The sequence below is a fragment of the Phascolarctos cinereus genome, unplaced genomic scaffold (genome assembly GCF_003287225.1).
Source record: "Phascolarctos cinereus isolate Bilbo 61053 unplaced genomic scaffold, phaCin_HiC Scaffold_5;HRSCAF=322, whole genome shotgun sequence".
Classification (NCBI taxonomy): domain Eukaryota; kingdom Metazoa; phylum Chordata; class Mammalia; order Diprotodontia; family Phascolarctidae; genus Phascolarctos; species Phascolarctos cinereus.
In genome coordinates, this window is record NW_027555958.1 from 259,873,136 (window position 1) to 259,892,868 (window position 19,733).

The 19,733-nt window shown below is 38.7% G+C and overlaps 1 protein-coding gene across 3 annotated transcripts; it reads left to right on the plus strand.

The window, feature by feature from the left end:
* The first annotated feature begins 786 nt into the window (after positions 1 to 786).
* Positions 787 to 17,302, plus strand: LOC110209240 (uncharacterized). 3 transcript variants are annotated; one of them, XM_020987524.2, is made up of 2 exons: positions 787 to 930; positions 14,827 to 17,302. In XM_020987524.2, the coding sequence occupies exon 2, from the start codon at positions 14,894 to 14,896 to the stop codon at positions 16,079 to 16,081; it is 1,188 nt and encodes a 395-aa protein (XP_020843183.1). In that variant the 5' UTR covers positions 787 to 930; positions 14,827 to 14,893; the 3' UTR covers positions 16,082 to 17,302. The 3 variants fall into 3 exon arrangements, with proteins under 3 accessions (XP_020843183.1, XP_020843181.1, XP_020843184.1); XM_020987522.2 differs by lacking the exon at positions 787 to 930 and adding an exon at positions 968 to 1,223; XM_020987525.2 differs by lacking the exon at positions 787 to 930 and adding an exon at positions 8,113 to 8,201.
* The last annotated feature ends 2,431 nt before the right edge of the window (positions 17,303 to 19,733 follow it).

The window sequence follows — 19,733 nt, forward strand, 5'->3', positions numbered from 1 at the left end:
CTCAATATTAAATGGTTAAATAGAACAGTCACTAGTCAATGGCACCTAAAAGTATGTGTGTATGGGGAGTGGAGGAGGAAGACACACATCTAGTTAGCGAAAGTACAAAAGAGATAGGCCTTCAACCTGCCTGGCTCTGGGATACCAAGGGCATACTTGCTACGTTTAGTTCAGTAAATAATTAATTGATCTATCCTTTCTCTCTTCTGTTGATGAAAAACATGAAATTTCCCCTAAGGATTGCTTTACTGATGCTCACAAATTTTGATATGTTGACTCACTGTTTTTTTTTTTTTTTAGGGGAGGGAAGTGAAATTATCTATTGTTTCTATGACTCTTTCTTGGATCCACTAGTTTTTTAAGTTTAAGTTATATTGTCTCCAATTAATTTTGAATACTTTCTTCAATGGCCCTTTATTCAATACATTTTATTTCATTATGGTCGGTAAAGGATGGGCTTAATATAGTTCTGTTTTTCTGAATGTGTGAAGTTTTTATGTCCTCACACATGACCAGTTTTTGTAAAGACGGCATGCACAATTGAGATGTATTCATATTCCTGGCTAGCTGATCCCAAACAACCTAAATATTCCTCTAAAAAAAAGTGTACTAAATACAAATTTACAGCTCACATACCTTTTTCTCTTCTCTGTATATGGAAATATTCGTGTTTATTAATTTTTGTCAAGTTTATAATTAAAAAAATAAAAGGATATTAAAGTCTAAAAGGAAATACGTAAACTGCGTTTGTGGTGACAGGCAAATTAGGTGCTGGGCAGGAAGAGTCTTTCAGGCGGTAGAGGGTCTCAAAAAGCTCTGGACAGATCTCGCTTCCAGCAGTGTCCTCGCTCCTCCTCCAATGACATGCGCAATGGCGATCGAGCGGAGCTTTCCCTAAGGGGCTCCGTTTGTGGTTGGGCCTACTGAGAGGTAGGTATAGGATGCCTGGCCGGGTAGGGGGTAGGGTGTGCAGGGGAAGGTGGAGGGGAAATGTGCAAATGCCGGAGTGGGAGTGGGTATCGCGACTTCAGGGGAAGAAGGTCGCTGTTGGGCCGCCTAACGGAAGCAACATGAGCCCTAAAATTTTGGGGAACCTTAGTGCCAAGGCCCCGCCTCTGCAGGAGACCTTCTGAAGGGAGGCCAGGGATGCGTGCGCAGCTCCGATACCATTTCTGGACGCCTTGGTTCGGTGTAGGACATCCGTCCTGCGATCCTATCTCCAGGTATTTACTGACTCAGACTCTGGTTACCTGGGCTTCTTTCTGTCCGAGGAGGTCAGACATCTTAAAACCACCCTGGGGGAGAATCTGTAGTCTGAGGCTTGTTTTTTGCCTGAGTAACTGTGTGTGGGAAGGGGGTGGTGAGAGAGAACCACTGGGCTGGAACTGTTTGTCATTTGTCACTTGAGCGGAGGCAGGTTCCGGAACGCGGAAGGGGCAGGAGACTTGAACGGAAGCTTCCGCCAGCAAACTTTACTGAGTCCTCACTGTTACACAGAACGTGACCACTGCAAGGCACCTTTGATATCCTTCAGTACAACCCTCATTTTACAGATGAAGAAACTCAGAGACAAAATGACTTTAGATAGGTCACACAGCTGGTAACTGGCAGAGCCAGGTCAGAAAGCTAGATCTCCTTACACCAAGTACCCGTGCTCTCTCCGTGAAACCATGCCCCTGCTTACTCAGTGCCTTGGTTTTTTTTGAGTCCCCTGAGGTCTGATTGTGTAACTGAATCTGTTATGGCCCTCCTGCTACTACTGATGTGTCTCTGCTGTCAGTAACGTTTACCTGAGTGTTTAGTTTGTGTGAAAAATGCACATTCCTTGCTGTGGATGCAGATTTGAACCTTTAATGAGGCTTTTTTTTTTTGGCAAGGCAATTGGGGTTAAGTGACTTGCCCAGGGTCACACAGCTAGTAAGTGTCGAGTATCAGTTCTGATACAGGGTTTGAACTCAAGTCCTCCTGACTCTAGTGCTAGTGCTCTATCCACTGCGCCACCTAGCTGCCCCCCTTAATGAGGCTTTTGCTGAAGAAATGCTTACCTTGGACATGAAGATAATTTTTCAAGTCATCCAGAAACCAAATTTTATCAAAAAGCAAACAGTCCTAGGTCAGGTATACCATCTTTGGAGAGCAGAAAACAGTCCAAAAAATAAACATAGCCACCTGCATTTTATAATTAGGAAACTGGGTAATAAAAAAATGTAGTGGTTAGGCTTGCCAGTTAGTTACAAATATAGGAGGAAAAAGAATCCAGGTACCCTGCTTAACATTATATGCTTCTGTAACTCGACATTGTGGTGTATAGTAAAAGAATGTCAGACTGGTTTTAATCCTGTTGCTGCCACTTAGTAGATGTATTATTATGTACAAGTCATTTAAGCTCTATTAATGTTTCTTGACTTGTGAGATGAGGATATTAATAAATAAATAACAATGTTTATGCTACTTACCTCATTCAATTAAAAAAACCTCACTTATTAACAAGCGCTATGCTAGGTTCTGAGGATGGAAAGACAAAAAAAAACCAAAATAGTCCCCTCCTCAGGTAATTTATACTCCTCGAGGTATATATCTTTTAATAGATGCAAGAGAGTGAAAGATAATGCAAGATAAGGAGTATAGAGGGCAACTGAAAGATCAAAGAATGAGCCTAGGAATATGTGAGGCCTGAGAGAGCACTAATAAGCAGGGTAGGAGGGATTCAGGGAAAGCTTCACAGGAGTTGACACCTAAACTTTTTCTTGAAGGAAAATAGGAACTCTGAAAGGCAAAACTGAGGAGGGAGTATATTTTAGCCATGAAGAATGATTTGTGAAATCCTCAGATGTGGAAAGTGGCATTTTTGAGTTCAGGAAAAAAGCTGGAACGTAGAATGTATTAAGGTGAATATTGTGAAATCAAACTGAAAAGGTAGGTTGGAGATTCATTGTAGAGGGCCTTAAATTTGAAGCTGTTTTCCTAGTGGCAATAGGGACCTCTTGAAGGTTTTTGAGTAGGGGAGTGGTATGCTCAAACCTGTGCTTTCCAAAAGTGACAGTTGTGGAGGTGAATTAGAACTGGAAGAGATAAGAGGCAGGGAAATGAATTAGTCAAATAAGAGTACTGGAATACAATGGTAGCAAAGCACATGGGGAAAAGAAGAAGAGTAGGAGGTATTGTGGTGGTATAATCAACCAGACAGTATCTGATTGGAAATTAGATGGGGAAGGAAGGTGGAGAGGGGGAATAGGGAAGGATCAAAGATTAAAATGAGGTTATTGGAAGGATGTTGGTGCCCTGGCCATAGACAAGAGGAAATTTAGAGGGAAATAGGAGTCCTTTTTGGAAACATTGAGTTTGAGGTATCAGTGGACAGAACTTCTGGACTGGTGTTAACTAGAGATTAGGGCTGGATGTATATATACATTTGGGAGTCATTTCTCTATTGATAATAATTAAACCTATGTGATCTAATGAAGTCATTGGAGAGATGATATAACACTCCATTAGTTGGCCTACTAACATTCTCCATTTGCATGGTGGGTTGCTGATTATCAATATAAACATCTTTACAATGCATCAAAATAATGCATTGTATTGCTTAGGCAATAATCTATTATTTTAAGAACTTCTACCTCACAATACATTTCACTACTTACAATTAAGGCAAGCTGCACATATTTTCAATTTGAAAGGTGGTTGGGGGAAACAACAAGTATTTATTGAGCACATATTATGTACTAGACTCTGTTAAGCACTTTACAATTATTATGTCATTTGATTGTGTCATTCCTATTGATAAATGAACTCCATAGGAAATGTTCCTCACTTTCTTCCTTCTCTGTTTCCAAAAAGCTCTTTCAAACATATTATTGGTGAATGTAGTCATTTCTGAGTGATTCTTCCCACATCAAATAAATGGAGTTTGGTGCAAGGTTAGGGCCCTAATTCTCCTCTCTTCTCAAGTACATAAGGCCAAAGTCTTTTTTGAATAGGAGTTTTTAATCTTTTTTTATGTCAGACATCTCTGGTAAATTATATTGAAAAAAGATGTAATTTTTTTTCTCATCCAAGTTTACAGACCCCTTCAGGGACACCAAGTTAAAAACCTGTCCTTTAGAAGTTCTTGAGTATTGAGAAGTCAACTGAGCCTTTTTATCATGCCTCTTTGAAATTTTCCTTACAGATTAAAGGGCTGGGGTCAGTGGTTGTTGTGAGGATAAAATAAGATCACATATATGAAATCACTTTGGAAACTAGCCCTACCCTCTCTCTATTCCTACATGCTCCCTCTGTGCATTCTGTTCATCCTTCTATAGTTCTATCTCTAACAGTTGCTTTACCTGATCCTACCCCCTTTATGTAAACACCTTCCAATACAGGGCCTGAAACCCTAGCAATGATGATAGCCTTCCTCAACTCATTATTCCTTAGTAACAACATACTCCCACCTCATCACCCCATCCACATCCCAGTAATTTTGAACCCTTGGCTGTTGTGGTTCAAACCCCATTTTCATCAAACCCATCTTCCACTGACTGCTTCCTTATTCCATCCCTCTCAACTCCTACCCCTGACCCCCAGTATCCTACTTTAGAGCTATTTTGTCTTTAAACTTTTTCTTTCTCACTGCTTCTATTTTGTACTCACTGAGATCTGGCTCCTTCCTGATGACACAACTTTCCTGCGTTTGGATATATACTTCCCCTTAACTCACTGGTCTTGGTAGAAGAGTTGCAGTGTCCTAAGGGTTAATAGGTAACAGTTACAAGAATTGTAATTGATTGTATGATAAATATGGATTGAGTGAACCTCCAAGCAGAAATGGTAGAGGGGGAGCCTAGAAGTGCCCTCTTATTCTGTGACCAATCTTGCTCTGCCAAGCTTCAACCTTGAACTATTCCCACCATCTACTGCCTTCATTTCTACTGAAATGCCACTGAACAAAGTTGGAGAAAGTTATAAAAACATGTTAACTGAGTCTGCTACAAATTTATTTTACATATCTTATATTTACAACTGGGCCCTCACTGCTGGTAGGCAATCATTTTACACTTCCCTAATTGATTTGCTATCCCACTTACCACAATGACTTTTCCAAACTTTTTCCTTCTTCTTCAAATCTCCCATAGTTTCTCCTCCCCCACACTCACAACTGAGAGCATTGCCTTCAGGCTGTTTGTAGAGAGCTCCCTCTTTTTCCCTCCTACTCATCTCAGATACACTTTGCCACTATTTCCTCCTGTCTCACATGAGAGAGAGAGTTTTGCCAAGGAAAAATCCTCAACATATCTGTCTTCTCCAGCAGATTGTCCCTCTATCATCTCTACTCTCATTAATCTTCAATCTCTTCCCGTCTGTTGGCTCCTTCTCTACTGCCTACAAGTTCACCCATGTCAAAAACCTGTCGTTTATCATTTATCCCATCTACCTATCATAACTCTTCCCCTTTTTGGCTAACTTCCTTGGAAGACTGTCTAAAAGAGGCAACTTCACTTCCTTTCCTCTCACTTGTTTCTTAACTTCTGATTTCTGATTTCTAACCTCATCATTCAACTGAAACTTCTCTCCAAAGTTACCAATGATCTCTAAATTGTTAAATCTAGTTGTCTTTTCTCAACCTTTATCCTTCTTGACCTCTCTTCAGCCTTTAACACTGTCAATCATCCTCTTCTCCTTGATACTGTCTTCTCTCTAGGTTTCATGACACTGCTCTCTCCTGGTTCTCTAACCTAACTCCTTTGTCTTCTTTGCTGGATCTTCATTCAAGTCACAGTTTTAGTGAGTGTCCCTCAAGGCTCTGTCCTAGGCCTTCTTTTCTTCTATATTGTGCTTTGTGTTCCTTTCAGCTTCTATACCATCTTCATGCGAATGAGTGTCTGATCTAATTATATAACACTAACCTCTCTCCTAGTTTTGTGGCTCTAGCTGTTCCTTTGAACTAGATGTTTTGTAGATATCTTAAAATCCACATATTCAAAACTGAACACATTATCTTCTCCATCCCATGGATCTAATGATTCTCAAATCCACCTATCCTGCCCTAACTTCTCTGTTGACCTCCAATCTCTCATCTCCAACTGACTTTCAGACATCTTGAAATGGATGTCCAGTACATATCTAACTCAATATCTCCAGAATTGAACTCGTTATCTTTCCCCCATACCCTCCTTCCCTCCTACCATCCCTATTACTGTCAAGAGCACCTCTGTCTTCCCAATTCCCCAGACTTACAACCTAACTTCAACTCCTTACTGTCTCTCATTCTCTATATCCAATCTACAGGGCTATCAATTTCACTTTTGCAACACCTCTCAAATATACCCCCTTCTGTCCTCTGATATTGCCACCATTCTGATACAGGCCCTCATCATCTCATATCTAGACTATGGCAATAGCCCGCTCATGTGTCTTTGTGCCTCAAGTCTTTCTTTCTACTCCAACCTATCCTTCATTCAGCCACCAAAATGATTTTCCTAAAAAGCAGGTCTAGCACAGTGGATAGAGCACTGGCCCTGAAGTCAGGAGGACCTGAATTCAAATCCAGCCTCAGACCAAACACTTGACACTTAACTAGCTGTGTGACCCTAGGCAAGTCACTTAACCCCAATTGCCTAAAACCCCCCAAAAAAACCAAAACAAAAAAAATAAATAAAAGGCAGGTCTAATTATGTCGACCCACTCCCCATCCTTATCCATACTCAATAAACTCCAGTGGCTCCCTTTCTCCTCTAGAATCAAATACAAAATATAAGTTTGGCATTCAAAGCCCTTATATGTTGCTCCCTTCCATGTATTCTTCAATACATGGCCTCTTTGCTTTTCCATGAACTAGACATCCCTGTTCCTGGCATTTTCTCTTAATTGCTCTTGACTTTCTCTTAATTGGCTGTCTGAAATGCTTGGAATGCTCTCCCTCCTCAATTCTCACTACTGACTTCTCTGCCTTCCTTTGAGCCTCAGCTAAAATCCCTTCTTCTATAAGAAGCTTTTCCCAATCCCTTTTAATTCTAATACATTCCCTCTTTTAATTATTTCCTGTTTGTCTTGTATATAGCTTGTTTGTCTATATTTGTTTACTTGTTGTCTCCCTCATTAGATTGTGAGCGTGTTGAGAACAGGGACCATCTTTTATCTCTTTTTGTATCCCCAGCACTTAGCACAGTGTTTGGCACATAGTAGGTGCTTAATAAATGATTATTGACTAACAGTTGAGGGCCCCACTCTCCTCCCATTTACCTGTTCAGGCTTACTACCTAGATGTCATTCTCAACTCTTTATCCTCTCTCACGTGGACAACCACAGAAGTAGTTGCCAAATCTGTTCATTTCTTCATTTGCGACATCTCTAATATACATACCCTTCTCTTCTCTGATACTGCACTCTCTGCTCTGATACCTGTACCTCAGGTGCAGGCCCTCATCATTTTATGCTTGAATTATGGCAATAATCTGCTGTTAAGTCTCCCTGTCTCAAGTCTTTCTCTACTCCAGTCCATCCTCTTCTCGGCTATCAAAGTGATCTTCTTAAAGCACCAGGCTGATTGTGTTAGTTCCCATCACCCTCCCATTTAATAAATTCCTGTGGCTCTCCATTATCCCCAAGTTCAAATATAAAGTCTTGTGTTTGACTTTTAAAGTCCTTTATAACTTGGCTCCTTTCTAACTTTCCAGTCTTCTTGAACTCTTTTTCCCTCTCAACATACTCTACAATCCAATGATTCTGTCTTCCTTGCTGTTACTCAAACAAGACACTCCATCTCTCAACTCCATTCATTATCACTAGTTATCTCCCTTGTCTGGAATTCTCTCCCCATCTTTGCCTCCTAACTTCCCTTGCTTCCTTCAAATTTTAGCTAGAAGTATCATTTTCTGAAAGAAGTCCTTATTGGTTCCCCCTTAATGCCAATACTTTCTGTCTGAAATTATCTCTAATTTATACTGTATACATCTTGTTTGTATATAGTTGTTTGCATGTTTTCTCTTCTTGAGAGCAGGATTGTTTTGTCTTGACCTTTCTTTAAAAGGCCTTTGACACACAGTGCTTGGCACATAGTTAATCACTTAATAAATGCTTGTTGACTTGACTTGAACCTTTACAGTTGTTGTTTTCCTATATTTGAATTACCAATTTCCAGAACAAATATGGTCTTCCATTTGGAAGGAGAGAGGAGAACTCTAGCTACTGATGTTAATGGAAGCATCTATCTAGTACAGGTAAAATTGGTCTCTTTCATTGCTTTGTATTCTCTAGCTTTATTTTCTTAGGACTCTATAACTTCCCCAAAAGAGTAGCACAAAGGAAGAGAAAATGATCACTGTGTTCTTGACATCTCATGTGGTTAGTCTTACTAGTAATCATTAAAGAAGTGGAATCTCAAAAATTTTGATCAAAATATTCTCCTCAGTACTCCTCAGATCTGCTGGGATGGTGATTAATGTTAAATGAGACTAGAACGGTATTTTCTCTTTTTCCTTAGTTTTGATTCATTATTTCTGAATAAGGGTACCTGTATCTCACTTCACATTTGATGTTTTAAAGCTTTTCCTTTCCTCATTACCCACTCCTCTTACAGTACTTTTCTACTCCTTGTCTAAAACTTAAATTTGTCTACATTTACTTTATTTCAATTTAACATCTTCCTGTTCTCCCAGATGAATTTTCTTTCCCAGTTATTAATCCTAATTAATTAGTAATCCTTACCTAGTATTTCCACCAATTCAGCATGACAAATATTTGTTTGCACCTATTGTGTATAAGACTATGGTGCTGGTGGTAGTGGGGATACAAAGATGAAATATGAAATAGTCCCAGACCTCAATGAGCTTACATATATACTTTTCTTTCCTTTGAGTTGGGGAGGTATGGTATATAAATTTGTTGTTTTCCAGTTTTTTCAGTCATGTCCAGCTCTTTGTTACCCCTTTTTTGGATTTTCTTGGTAAAGATACTGGAGTGGTTTGCCATTTCCTTCTCAAGTTCATTTTACAGATAAGGAAACTGAGGTAAATAGGGGTTAAGTGACTTGCCCAGGGTCACACAACTAGCAAGTGTCTGAGGCCAGATTTGAATTCAGGTCCTCCTGACTCCAGGCCCAGTGCTCTATCCATTGGCTCACCCAGCTGCTTCCTTCTGTGTATGTACATATATATTATCATATTTTGTATCCACATATATGCATATATATGTATACATATAACACACATATACACATGCATTGTGCATTCATATATGTGTGTATCTGTACACATATATACATGTATATACATACATATATACAGAGAGAGAGAGAGAGAGAGAGAGAGGAGAGAGAGAGAGAGAGAGAAGAGAGAGAGAGGGAGAGAGAGAGAGAGAGAGAGAGGGAAAGAGTATAAGACCTGGAATCAGGAAACCTGAATTCAAATTTTGTCTTACTATCTGTATTACCATGGACAAGTCACTTAACCTATCCATATCTGACCTTTTTTATTTGTAAAATGAGAGTGATACTTGCACTACCTTCAAAAATCTTAAAAAAAAATTAATCCATACTAGCAGTGCACAACTCTGATGATTTTCAAAAGCTATATGGCAGTTTTGAGAAAGAAAAGTAAGGGAAAGTTAAGGAGAGGTGAGTAGTAAATTAAATCTCTGATCTTGCCAGCTAAGTGCCTTTAGTACTGAAGTGCCTTTTGCTACCTTGTCCAAGGTAGTGTTCTCTCAAGAGACCCAAACAACATAGTTCAGGAAGATTTAAGGAGTGGCAAAAGGCATGCACACACACACACACACACACACACACACACACACACATACATGCACACACATTACATAATGTATGTATAATAAGTAAAATATTATATATGTGTACACAGATAGGTGAGCAATGAATGGAGCTCTAGGCCTGGAGTCAGGAAGATCTGAGTTCAGTTCTGGCCCCAGACACTTACTATCTGTGTGACCCTGGGCAAGCCACTTATCCCTTATTTACCTCAGTTCCTTATCTGTAAAATGGGGACACAATGGAGAAGGAAACAGCAAAGTACTCCAGTATCTTTGCCAAGAAAATCATGGAAAAAGTCTGTAAAATCACATAGAGTTGGACAGAACTGAATTACAAAAACAAATATACACAGATGTGTGTGTTAGATATCTACTCTGAACGTAACACACAAAAAATGAAAATGGACAGTAGAACAGAAAAAGAGGATTATGTGTGAAGTTATGAATTTCTGTTACATGCAACTTACTTTAAAAAATTATAATACCAATAAACATTTATTAAACATCTACTATGCATAAGGTACTGTGCTAAGTGCTGGGGATACAAAAAGAAGCAAAAAACAGTCCTTGCCTGTAGGGAGCTCATACTCTCAAGGGGAAAACAACATACAAATGAATATATACAAGGCAAGCTATATACGAGATAAATAGGAAATAATTAACAAAAGCAATAACAATTAACAGGAACTAGAATTAAAAGGGGTTAGGAAAGACTTCAAATAAAATATGAGATTTCAGTTGGGACTAAAAGAAAGCCATAGTTGGAGTCGAGGAGGGAGAGCAATTCAGGCACAGGAGACCACCAGGGAAAAGATGCTTGGAGCTGAGAGGTGGAATATCTTGTTTGAGGAATAGCAAGGAGCCCAGTGTTACTAGGTTATGGTCTAGAGTAAGATGTAAGAAGACTAGAAAGGTAGGAGGGGGTTAGGTTTAAAGAGCTTTGAATGCCAAACAGAACATTTTATATCCTGAAGGTGATATAAAAACTGGAGTTTTTTGAATAGAGGGGTGACATGGTCAGACCTTTACTTTAAGAAAACCACTTTGGTGGTTGAATGGAGGATGTATTGGAGTGAAGAGACTTGAGCTAGGAAGACCCATCAGCCTATAAAAAAAGTATAAAATACATTCTGCATGTTACTTTCAAAGCTCTCTTGCTTATATCTCTGTTGCCTTCTGAATGTTCTCCTCTGTGGAAAAAAAATTGCTTTTTTTTTTATTGGCAATACTATCACTAACTTTCACCTTCCCTGAAAATCCCTGCTTCCAATGAAAAAAAGAAAAACGTAATCCTTATAACAAATAAACACAGTCATACAAAACTAATCCACACATTTCCCATGCCCCAAAATGTGCTTTTAAAAAATTTTTTATATCTTCAATCCGTTACCCTCTGTCAATAACTGGGTAGTCATTGTTCTTCTGAAATCAAGTTTTGTCATTGCATTAATAAGAGTTTTAAAAGTCTTTCAAAGTTATTTTTTTAAATATAAATTTATTTTAGTTTTCAACATTTACTTCCACAAGATTTTGAATTCCACATTTTCACCCCATCTTGCCCCTCTCCCACCCCAAGATGGCATGCATTCTGAATACCCCTTCCCCTAGTCTGCCCTCCCTTCTATCTCTCCCCCCTCTTCTATCTCACCCCCCCCACTTCTCTTATCCCCTTCCCCTTCCATTTTCTTGTAGGGCAGGATAGATTTCTGTACCTCATTTTCTGTATTTCTTATTTCCCAGTTGCATGTGGAAACATTTTTTTTTTAAAAATGTGTTTTTAAAACTTTGGGTTCCAAATTTTCTCCCTTCCTCCCTCCCCAACCACCCTCATTGAAAAGGCAAGCAACTCAATACAGGCCATATATGTGCAGTTATGCAAAACACTTCCATAGTAGACATGTTGTGGAAAACTAACTCATTTCCCTTAATCCTATCCTGCCCCTCTATTTATTCTATTCTTTCTTTTGACCCTGTCCCTCCTCAGAAGTACTTCCTTCTGATTACCCCTTTCCCAATCTGCCCTTCTCTCTATCAGCACCCTGCTCTCTTCTCCCCTTCCTCCCCTATTTTCCTGTAGGGTAAGACAGATTTCCATACCCAATTGAGTGTGTATATTACTCCCTCCTTAAGCCAAATCCAATGAAAATAAGATTCCCTCATTTCCTCTCACCTTCCCCTGTTTCCCCTCCACTGTAAGAACCTTTTCTTGTCTGTTTTGTGTGAGATAATGTACCCCATTCTACCTCTCCCTTTCTCCTTCTCCTAGTATAATCCTCTCACCCCTTAATTTTATTCTCCAGATATCACCCTTTCATCTTAACTCACCCTGTGTCCTCTATCTATCTATCTATCTATCTATCTATCTATCTATCTATCTATCTGTCTATCTGTCTATCCATACATATAATTTTTTCTCCTCACACTACCCTAATACTGACAAAGGTCTCATGTGTTATAAATATCATCTTTCCATGCAGCAATGTAAACAGTTCAGTCTTAATAAGTCTCTTATGATTTCTTTTTCCTGTTTACCTCTTCATGTTCCACTTGAGTCTTGTATTTGAAAGTCAAATTTTCTATTCAGCTCTGGTCTTTTCATCAGAATGCTTGAAAGTCCTCTATTTCACTGAATGACCATTTTTTCCCCTGAAGGATTATACTCAGTTTTGCTGGGTAGGTGATTCTTGGTTGTAATCCTATCTCCTTTGCCCTCTGGAATATTATATTCCATGCCCTTCAGTCCCTTAATGTAGAAGCTGCTAAATCTTGTGTTATCCTGATTGTGTTTCCACAATACTTGAATTGTTTCTTTCTGGCTGCTTGCAATATTTTCTCCTTGACCTGGGAACTCTGGAATTTGGCTACAATATTCCTAGGAGTTTTCCTTTGGGGATCTCTTTCAGGAGGAGAGCAGTGGATTCTTTCAATTTCTATTTTGCCCTCTGGTTCTAAAATATCAGGGCAGTTTTCCTTGATAATTTCTTGAAAGATGATGTCTAGGCTCTTTTTTTGATCATGGCTTTCAGATAGTCCAATAATTTTTAAATTCTCTCTCCTGGATCTATTTTCCAGGTCAGTTGTTTTTCCAATGAGATATTTCACATTGTTTTCTAATTTTTCATTCATTCGGATTTGTTCTACTGTGTCTTGGTTTCTCATAAAGTCACTAGCTTCCAATTGCTCTATTCTAATTTTTAAGGAAGTATTTTCTTCAGTAATCTTTTGGACTTCCTTTTCCATTTGGCCAATTTTGCTTTTTAGGGCATTCTTCTCCTCATTGGCTTTTTGGACCTCTTTTGCCATTTGGGTTAGGCTATTTTTTAAGGTGTTATTTTCTTCAGGTTTTTTTTTGGGTCTCCTTTAGCAAGCTGTTAGCTTGTTTTTCAAGATTTTCTTGCATCACTCTCATTTCTCTTTCCAGTTTTTCCTCTACTTCCCTTACTTGCTTCTCAAAATCCCTTTTGAGCTCCTCCAAGGCCTGAGACTGATTTATATTTTTCTTGGAGGCTTTGGATGTAGCAGCTTTGACTTTGTTGTCTTCTTCTGGTTGTGGATTTTGATCTTCTTTGTTGCCAAAGTAAGATAGTATAGTCTGACTCTTTTTGTGAGGTTTGCTCATGATCCAAGCCAATTACTTGAGTTTTAAACTCCTTGTTAAGGTAAGAGTCTGCTTCCAATGTGGAGAATGTACTGTCCCAAGCTTCAGAGGTTTGTGCAGTTGTTTTCAGAGATACTTCTAGGGACCTGTAAAGTTTCAGTTCTTCCAAGGCATTATGATAAGGGTTGAGGTGTTTATTCTTTTCCTGGCCTGTGCTCTGGTCTTTGAGTGACTGACCACAAGCAGTCTTTTCTCTCTTGGAACTGTGATGAGGGTTTCCTCTCTACCACTACTACAAATTCTACTGTGCCAGCACTCTTCCTCACCCTAAGGCCGCTACCCAGAACTGTGTTCCAGATCGAAGCACGGGCAAAGCAAGAGATTCCTGCTTCAGCACTGGCAAAGAGATCTCTGCAATCCGTCTCTGATCAGCCACAATTCCCCCTCAGTCTGTGGGCTGGAAGCTCAGGAGGCAGCTGCCTCCCGGGCCGATTTCCTCGGGGAATGGAGCTGAGACCCCACGCTCCTCTCTCAGCACCGCAGAAATAGACTTTTCCCACTGACCTTCTAAGTTGGCTTTGGCGTTTGTGGATTGAGGAGTCTGGAAACTGCCACAGCTGCCATGATTCAGTCCTGTGAGGCCTGCTCCAGGTTCGCTGCAGCCTGTGGGCCCACACCGCACTGAGCTACTCTCCGCGTCTGGTGCGATATGCCTTTCTGATCAACCATCCAGGTTGTCTTGGGCTGGAAATTTGTTTTACTCTTTTTGTGGGTTCTGCTGCTTTAGAATTTGTTTAAAGCCATTTTTTTCAGGTATTTGGAGGGGTTTGGGGAGAGCTCAAGCAAGTCACTGCTCTGCCCCCCAAAGTTATTTTTATTTCCAGTATTACCATATAAATTGCTCTCCTGGTTCTATTCACTTTATTCTGTATAATTTTATGTGAGTCTTCTCAGATCTCTTTTGTCATTTTTAGTGGTGCAATATTTTTCCATTAATTTCACATACCATAATATATTAAACTATTCTCTAATTGATAGACATTTTCCTTTGTTTCCAATTCTCTGTTATAGCAAAAAGAGCTGCTATAAATATTTTTGTGCATGTGGTTCCTTTTTCTCTTCCTGTGAACTCTTTAGAACATAGACCTAGGAGTGCTATTGCTGGGTCAAAGAGTATAGATGGTTTACTATCTTTTTGCTTGTAGTTTTAAATTACTGTCCTGAATGGCTAGATGGTTCATAGCTCACCAACAAACAGTACTTCCTTAACTCTTCTAACAACTATCATTTTCCTTTTTATGTCATTTTTATTGACTTTCCAGTTCTCTGGAAAAGCCATATTTCCTAGCATGTGTTAATTTCAATACTGGAAATTAATATATGTATATGTACACATATACAATCTTCTTCCTACTGGCCTAGTATTCTTTCCCCCTCAAAACAAAATAGATGACATTTGCATTTTTAATTTTTTTTTTCAGATTTGGAGACCAAGAAAGGAAGACAATTGCAAAATATCTCTTAAGCAAGAGATTCACCAGGTCAATAATGGAAAAACTCAGAGGGGACATTACACAAGGTCCCATTTTTGGAGAAGAGTGTGAGACTGAGGACAAATCAGGGAGGCAGGAGCAGAGCCCTGCAGGGAAGATTCAGAAGAAATCCTTTTCCAAGAAGAAAGGTTTTAGGCAATTGATAGTCACCAAAAATATAATGCCCACTGAAGAAAGAGATGATAAATGTAATGATTTTAGGAGAAACTTCACATTGAAGTCAAAACTTATTACTCATCAGAGAATTCATATAGGTGAGAAATCTAGTAGTTTTGACGCATGTGGAACTTTCAAACAGCATTCAGAATTAGTTAAATGTCGAAAAATTTGTTCAAGGAAGAAAACTTATAAGTGTAATGACTGTGAAAAAATCTTTAGTGACCGCTCAAACTTTATTCGTCATCAGAGAATTCACACTGGAGAGAAACCCTATAAATGTAAGGAATGTGGGAAAGCCTTCAGCCAGAGCTCATCCCTTATTGAACATCAAAGAACTCATACTGGAGAGAAACCCTATAAATGTAATGAATGTGGAAAATCATTCACTGTGAGCTCATCCCTTACTCAGCATCAGAGAATTCATACTGGAGAGAAACCCTATAAATGTAATGAATGTGGGAAAGCTTTCAGTGATTGTTCATCCTTTACTCAACATCAGAGAATTCATACTGGAGAAAAACCTTATAAGTGTAATGAATGTGGGAAAGCCTTTAGTGATTTCTCATCCCTCACTCAACATCAAAGAATTCATACTGGAGAGAAACCCTATAAGTGTAATGATTGTGGTAAAGCTTTTAGCCGTAGTACACACCTAACTCAACATCAAAGAACTCATACTGGAGAAAAACCTTACGAATGCAATGAATGTGGAAAAGCCTTCACTGCACACTCAACTTTTACTCAACATCAGAGAATTCATACTGGAGAGAAACCCTATGAATGCAGTGATTGTGGGAAGGCTTTTCCTGAAAGCTCATCACTTACAAAACATCAGCGAGTTCATACTGGAGAGAAACCCTATGAATGCAGTGAATGTGGGAAAGCCTTTAGCCAGAGCACACACCTTATTCAGCATCATAGGATTCATACTGGAGAGAAGCCTTATAAGTGTAATGAATGTGGAAAAGCCTTTGGTAATAGCTCAGTCCTCCTCCGACACCAGCAACTTCATACAGTAGAATAATCCTAATATAAAAATTTGGGGAAAAAAGTTTTTCTTAATTTGCCCTAACTTTCCATTGACACACTTGGCATTTACTTCTAACTTTAATAGGAAGACCAGGCCTATTACTTAGATTTCAGTCCCATAAAATTAAGCATATAAAAAGCCTCCTAGCTGGGGTAGGGATATCAGAAACAAGATTTCCTTATTAGTGTGTCATCTATAGATATAATTTTGCCTGCCTTCTACTGCTTCTTTGGTTCCTGTACATCTCTTGATTCTTGTCTGCCTGCCCTCCCACCCAAACTTAGAATCATACACTTTGCCCCGATCTTTGTCTTTGTTCTCATCTGCCTACATATAGGGGTTCTGATATTATTTTATTAGTATCTGTGCATGCCTTCATTTTTACTTGTTTACCTGGATCCTACCACTCTGATCTTTACTGATCTCAGGTATTCATATATGCTCTGATATATGATTATCTGTCTGCTTTCTCATGCTGTGATTTACACTGACTTTGAGTTAGAATATCAGTTCTCTAATATTTTCACAAACCCCTTGGTTTTCCTAGTCTCGGCTTCCTATTGCTTCCTGTCTATGATATGTTGTTGTCATCAATACTGCAATCACTAACAAATTTATTCCTTTATTTATTTCTTCTGACTGTTGTCTCATCATTCCTATGGCCAAGTGAGATCTATTTCTGCTGTGCCAGTTATATTTGTTTATGAATTGTCTGTACTGATTATTTATAAGCTTCTTAAGGGTCTCTAACAGTGCTGAGAATAGAATAGAAGAGAATTCCTAAATTGAGACTTTTTAAAAGGCAGTAATATGAAAGCAATAAAAAAAAATCAAGAGGTAGATTTAGGCTTGGTTTCAAGAAGACTTACTAATAATTACCACTGTACCAAAGTTTAATTGGCTCCCTTAAAAGGTGATAGGTTCCCCCTCACTTAATGTCTTCAAGCAAAGGCTTGATGACCACTTGTTGGATATGTTGTAGAGGGGATTGTTTTTCAGATATGGGTTGGACTAGAAGACTTCTAAGGTCCCTTCCAAGGCAAAGATTCTATGATTTTATGAACAGGTGCTTCATAAATATTTGTTGGTTTATTAAGGACCTAATATTAGTCCTATTCTATGTGACATCATAGTGGACTTCATAAAATTGAGTTTTTTGCAGTGGTTTATTTCCGCTTACTTACTTGGCCTTCAATTGAAGTGAGCTGATGGTAATGTTTTGTCTTGGCTTCATGGTGTATTCTAGATCATCATATCCAGGTCCCTTTTTGAAATGATTAAGACTAAATAGTATGCTTTTCTGTTAAATTATTATTGTTAAAATAGGGTTAAGTTTTACACTTTTGTTTTCATTGGTATAGGGAACTCACAGGTGAAGAAATACTACCAATTCAGGTCAGCCTCCTTCCTGCAACTTAGAAAATTACCTAGAACACTGAGAGTTTAAGTGGCTTTCCAGAATCATACCACTATTATGTGTCAGAAGCAAGACTTGAAGATAGGTGTTCTTGGCTTTGAGGCTGGCTTTTATCCACCGTTTGATGCTATTTTTAATATAACTATCGAAACAGTGGACCACAAACTTTAAAGAACACTATACAATATATACAATTTGGAAAATATATAATAATCTCATAAAATCTCATTAATCTTCACCTGTTCTCATTCCTAGAGACTTAAGTAAAAACAATTGCACAATTTTTGGAGTTAAACTGTAGCTTTAACATCTCTCATCAACTTTGTATCAAAAATCCTAGGGGTCCATTTCCCTCCAACCTATAATATTCTCTTCCTAATGTGAGACTTTTTTTACAGCTTAGCAGAGAAAGGGCCTTAATGTGACCTCCTGATTTTCCACACTCTTGGTTCCTGCTTCTTCAGAGGAAAATAAGCATGTTGGCCCAGGAGTATCATGCTGCTTAATCAATCCTGTGATAGTCTACCTTTTCTCTAGTCAGCAAAAAAATTCTTTACCTTTCCATTTGGTATTTGCTCTGCACGTTGCATATACACACACAATATGAAATTGATCTTTTTAATCAGTTCTAACTCAAAGCATTGACTAGAAATAGCTTTTCATTAAAAGTCTTGGAGTAACCAAGAGAAATTATTAGCCATACCAAAATACATTTTAATAGAATGTAACATTTCAAAATCAGTGTAAAGTGATTTCTCTATGTACTAGAAAACTCTGAGATACCCTTAATCATGGTAGGGACTTTAGACTTTACCTTTTTCCCTCTATTACTGAAGAGTTGGATCTTAAACCATCCGATGAACACTGTTATCTTGGGCCTCAGTTAACCCTTTGCCTATTTTCCCCATTGACTTGGGTCCATTAAATATTTAGAAGTCCCATCATCGAGGCAGGGTGCAGCTAGCCTCAAACTAGAACCTCTACATCCTAGGAATGCTCTTAAGGTTCTCAGCCCTGCCTGATTGGGAGTTCTGTAGGGTTCTGACTCTAGTTTCTTACTACTTCTGATGAAATACCCAGACCCTAAACTTTAGCTCTACTGAAGTCAGAAGTCTACTGCTTTGAGGGTGGAAGCAACTCTTTTCAATGAGACAGACACTGCCACCTTCACCAATGAATTTGTTTTCATCATGGTTAAGTCTAGGGGTTTGGGGAGTTTGGAGTCTAGGGAAGAAGAGGAAATGAGAAATAATGTTATTGGTCATGAAGACAGCTAGGTAGCGCAAGGTGCTAGTTTTGGAGTCAGGAATACTTGAGTTCAAATTGTGCTTTAGTAGATTTGTGATCCCAGCGCAAGGCATTTAACAATTCTCAGCCTCAGTTTCCTCATCTGAAAAATGAGGATAACAGCACACCTCAAAAGATGTTTTGAAGATCAATTTACTATTGCATGACAACCTCTGTTAGTTTCTTCCATCACCATGGCACAAATTGACAGGATTTGGTGGCTGAAGAAGGAATAAAGATCTCAAGTTTTTAGTCCTGGAACCCTGGATAATCATAACAACAATAGCAGACATTTACATAGTGTTTTAAGGTTTGCAAAGCAATTTATATGCATTTCATTTTGTTATAATTAATATGTGCAGTAAGTTCTGTGGCCCCCATTCCATCACCCCTAGTCCATAAAGAAAGTCCTTTGTGAACATCAATGAGTGATCTTCAGACACCATGCAATTAGCTCATGGAGGCCCTCTTATCATTTTGTGATTTAGGTGTTAATTTTTTAACATGATTTCATTTCTATAAAATATATTTGGGAAGTTGGAGGGAAATAGAGACTAAACTGTATCATTTTTCTGGAGTTGTATCTCCTAGGAATGATCCTCAGCCTTGCACTCTATGTGGATGGCTCTGCTGTGAATCATTCTTTTAAGACCCCCAAGTAGGTGAGGTCAAGAAGTCAATAAAGTTATTTTTTGATAATGAGCCCCTGGAAGAATTTAGGGAGGAGAGACCATGGTCTTGAATTGGTTAAAAAAAATGTATTTCACCTATCTTTCATTCCCCGAAAATAGATTTTCTTCTGTCAATACACGATAGAGCTGATTTTAGTTGCAAGAATTAATAGCGAGAGGCTTTGGAGGCTGCAAGGGAATGGAAAGTTTTTTGGCCCAGTTTATTACTCAGAGGTCCCTTTGGCTGTTGCAAAACTTACTGTCTGTTTAG

Excerpts from the sequence above, each read along its gene's own strand:
- LOC110209240 (XM_020987522.2), top strand. The coding sequence starts at position 1,147 with ATGCGTGCGCAGCTCCGATACCATTTCTGGACGCCTTGGTTCGGTGTA. Across the intron at positions 1,224-14,826 it reads TCCTGCGATCCTATCTCCAG|ATTTGGAGACCAAGAAAGGA; the intron begins GTATTTACTGAC and ends TTTTTTTTTCAG.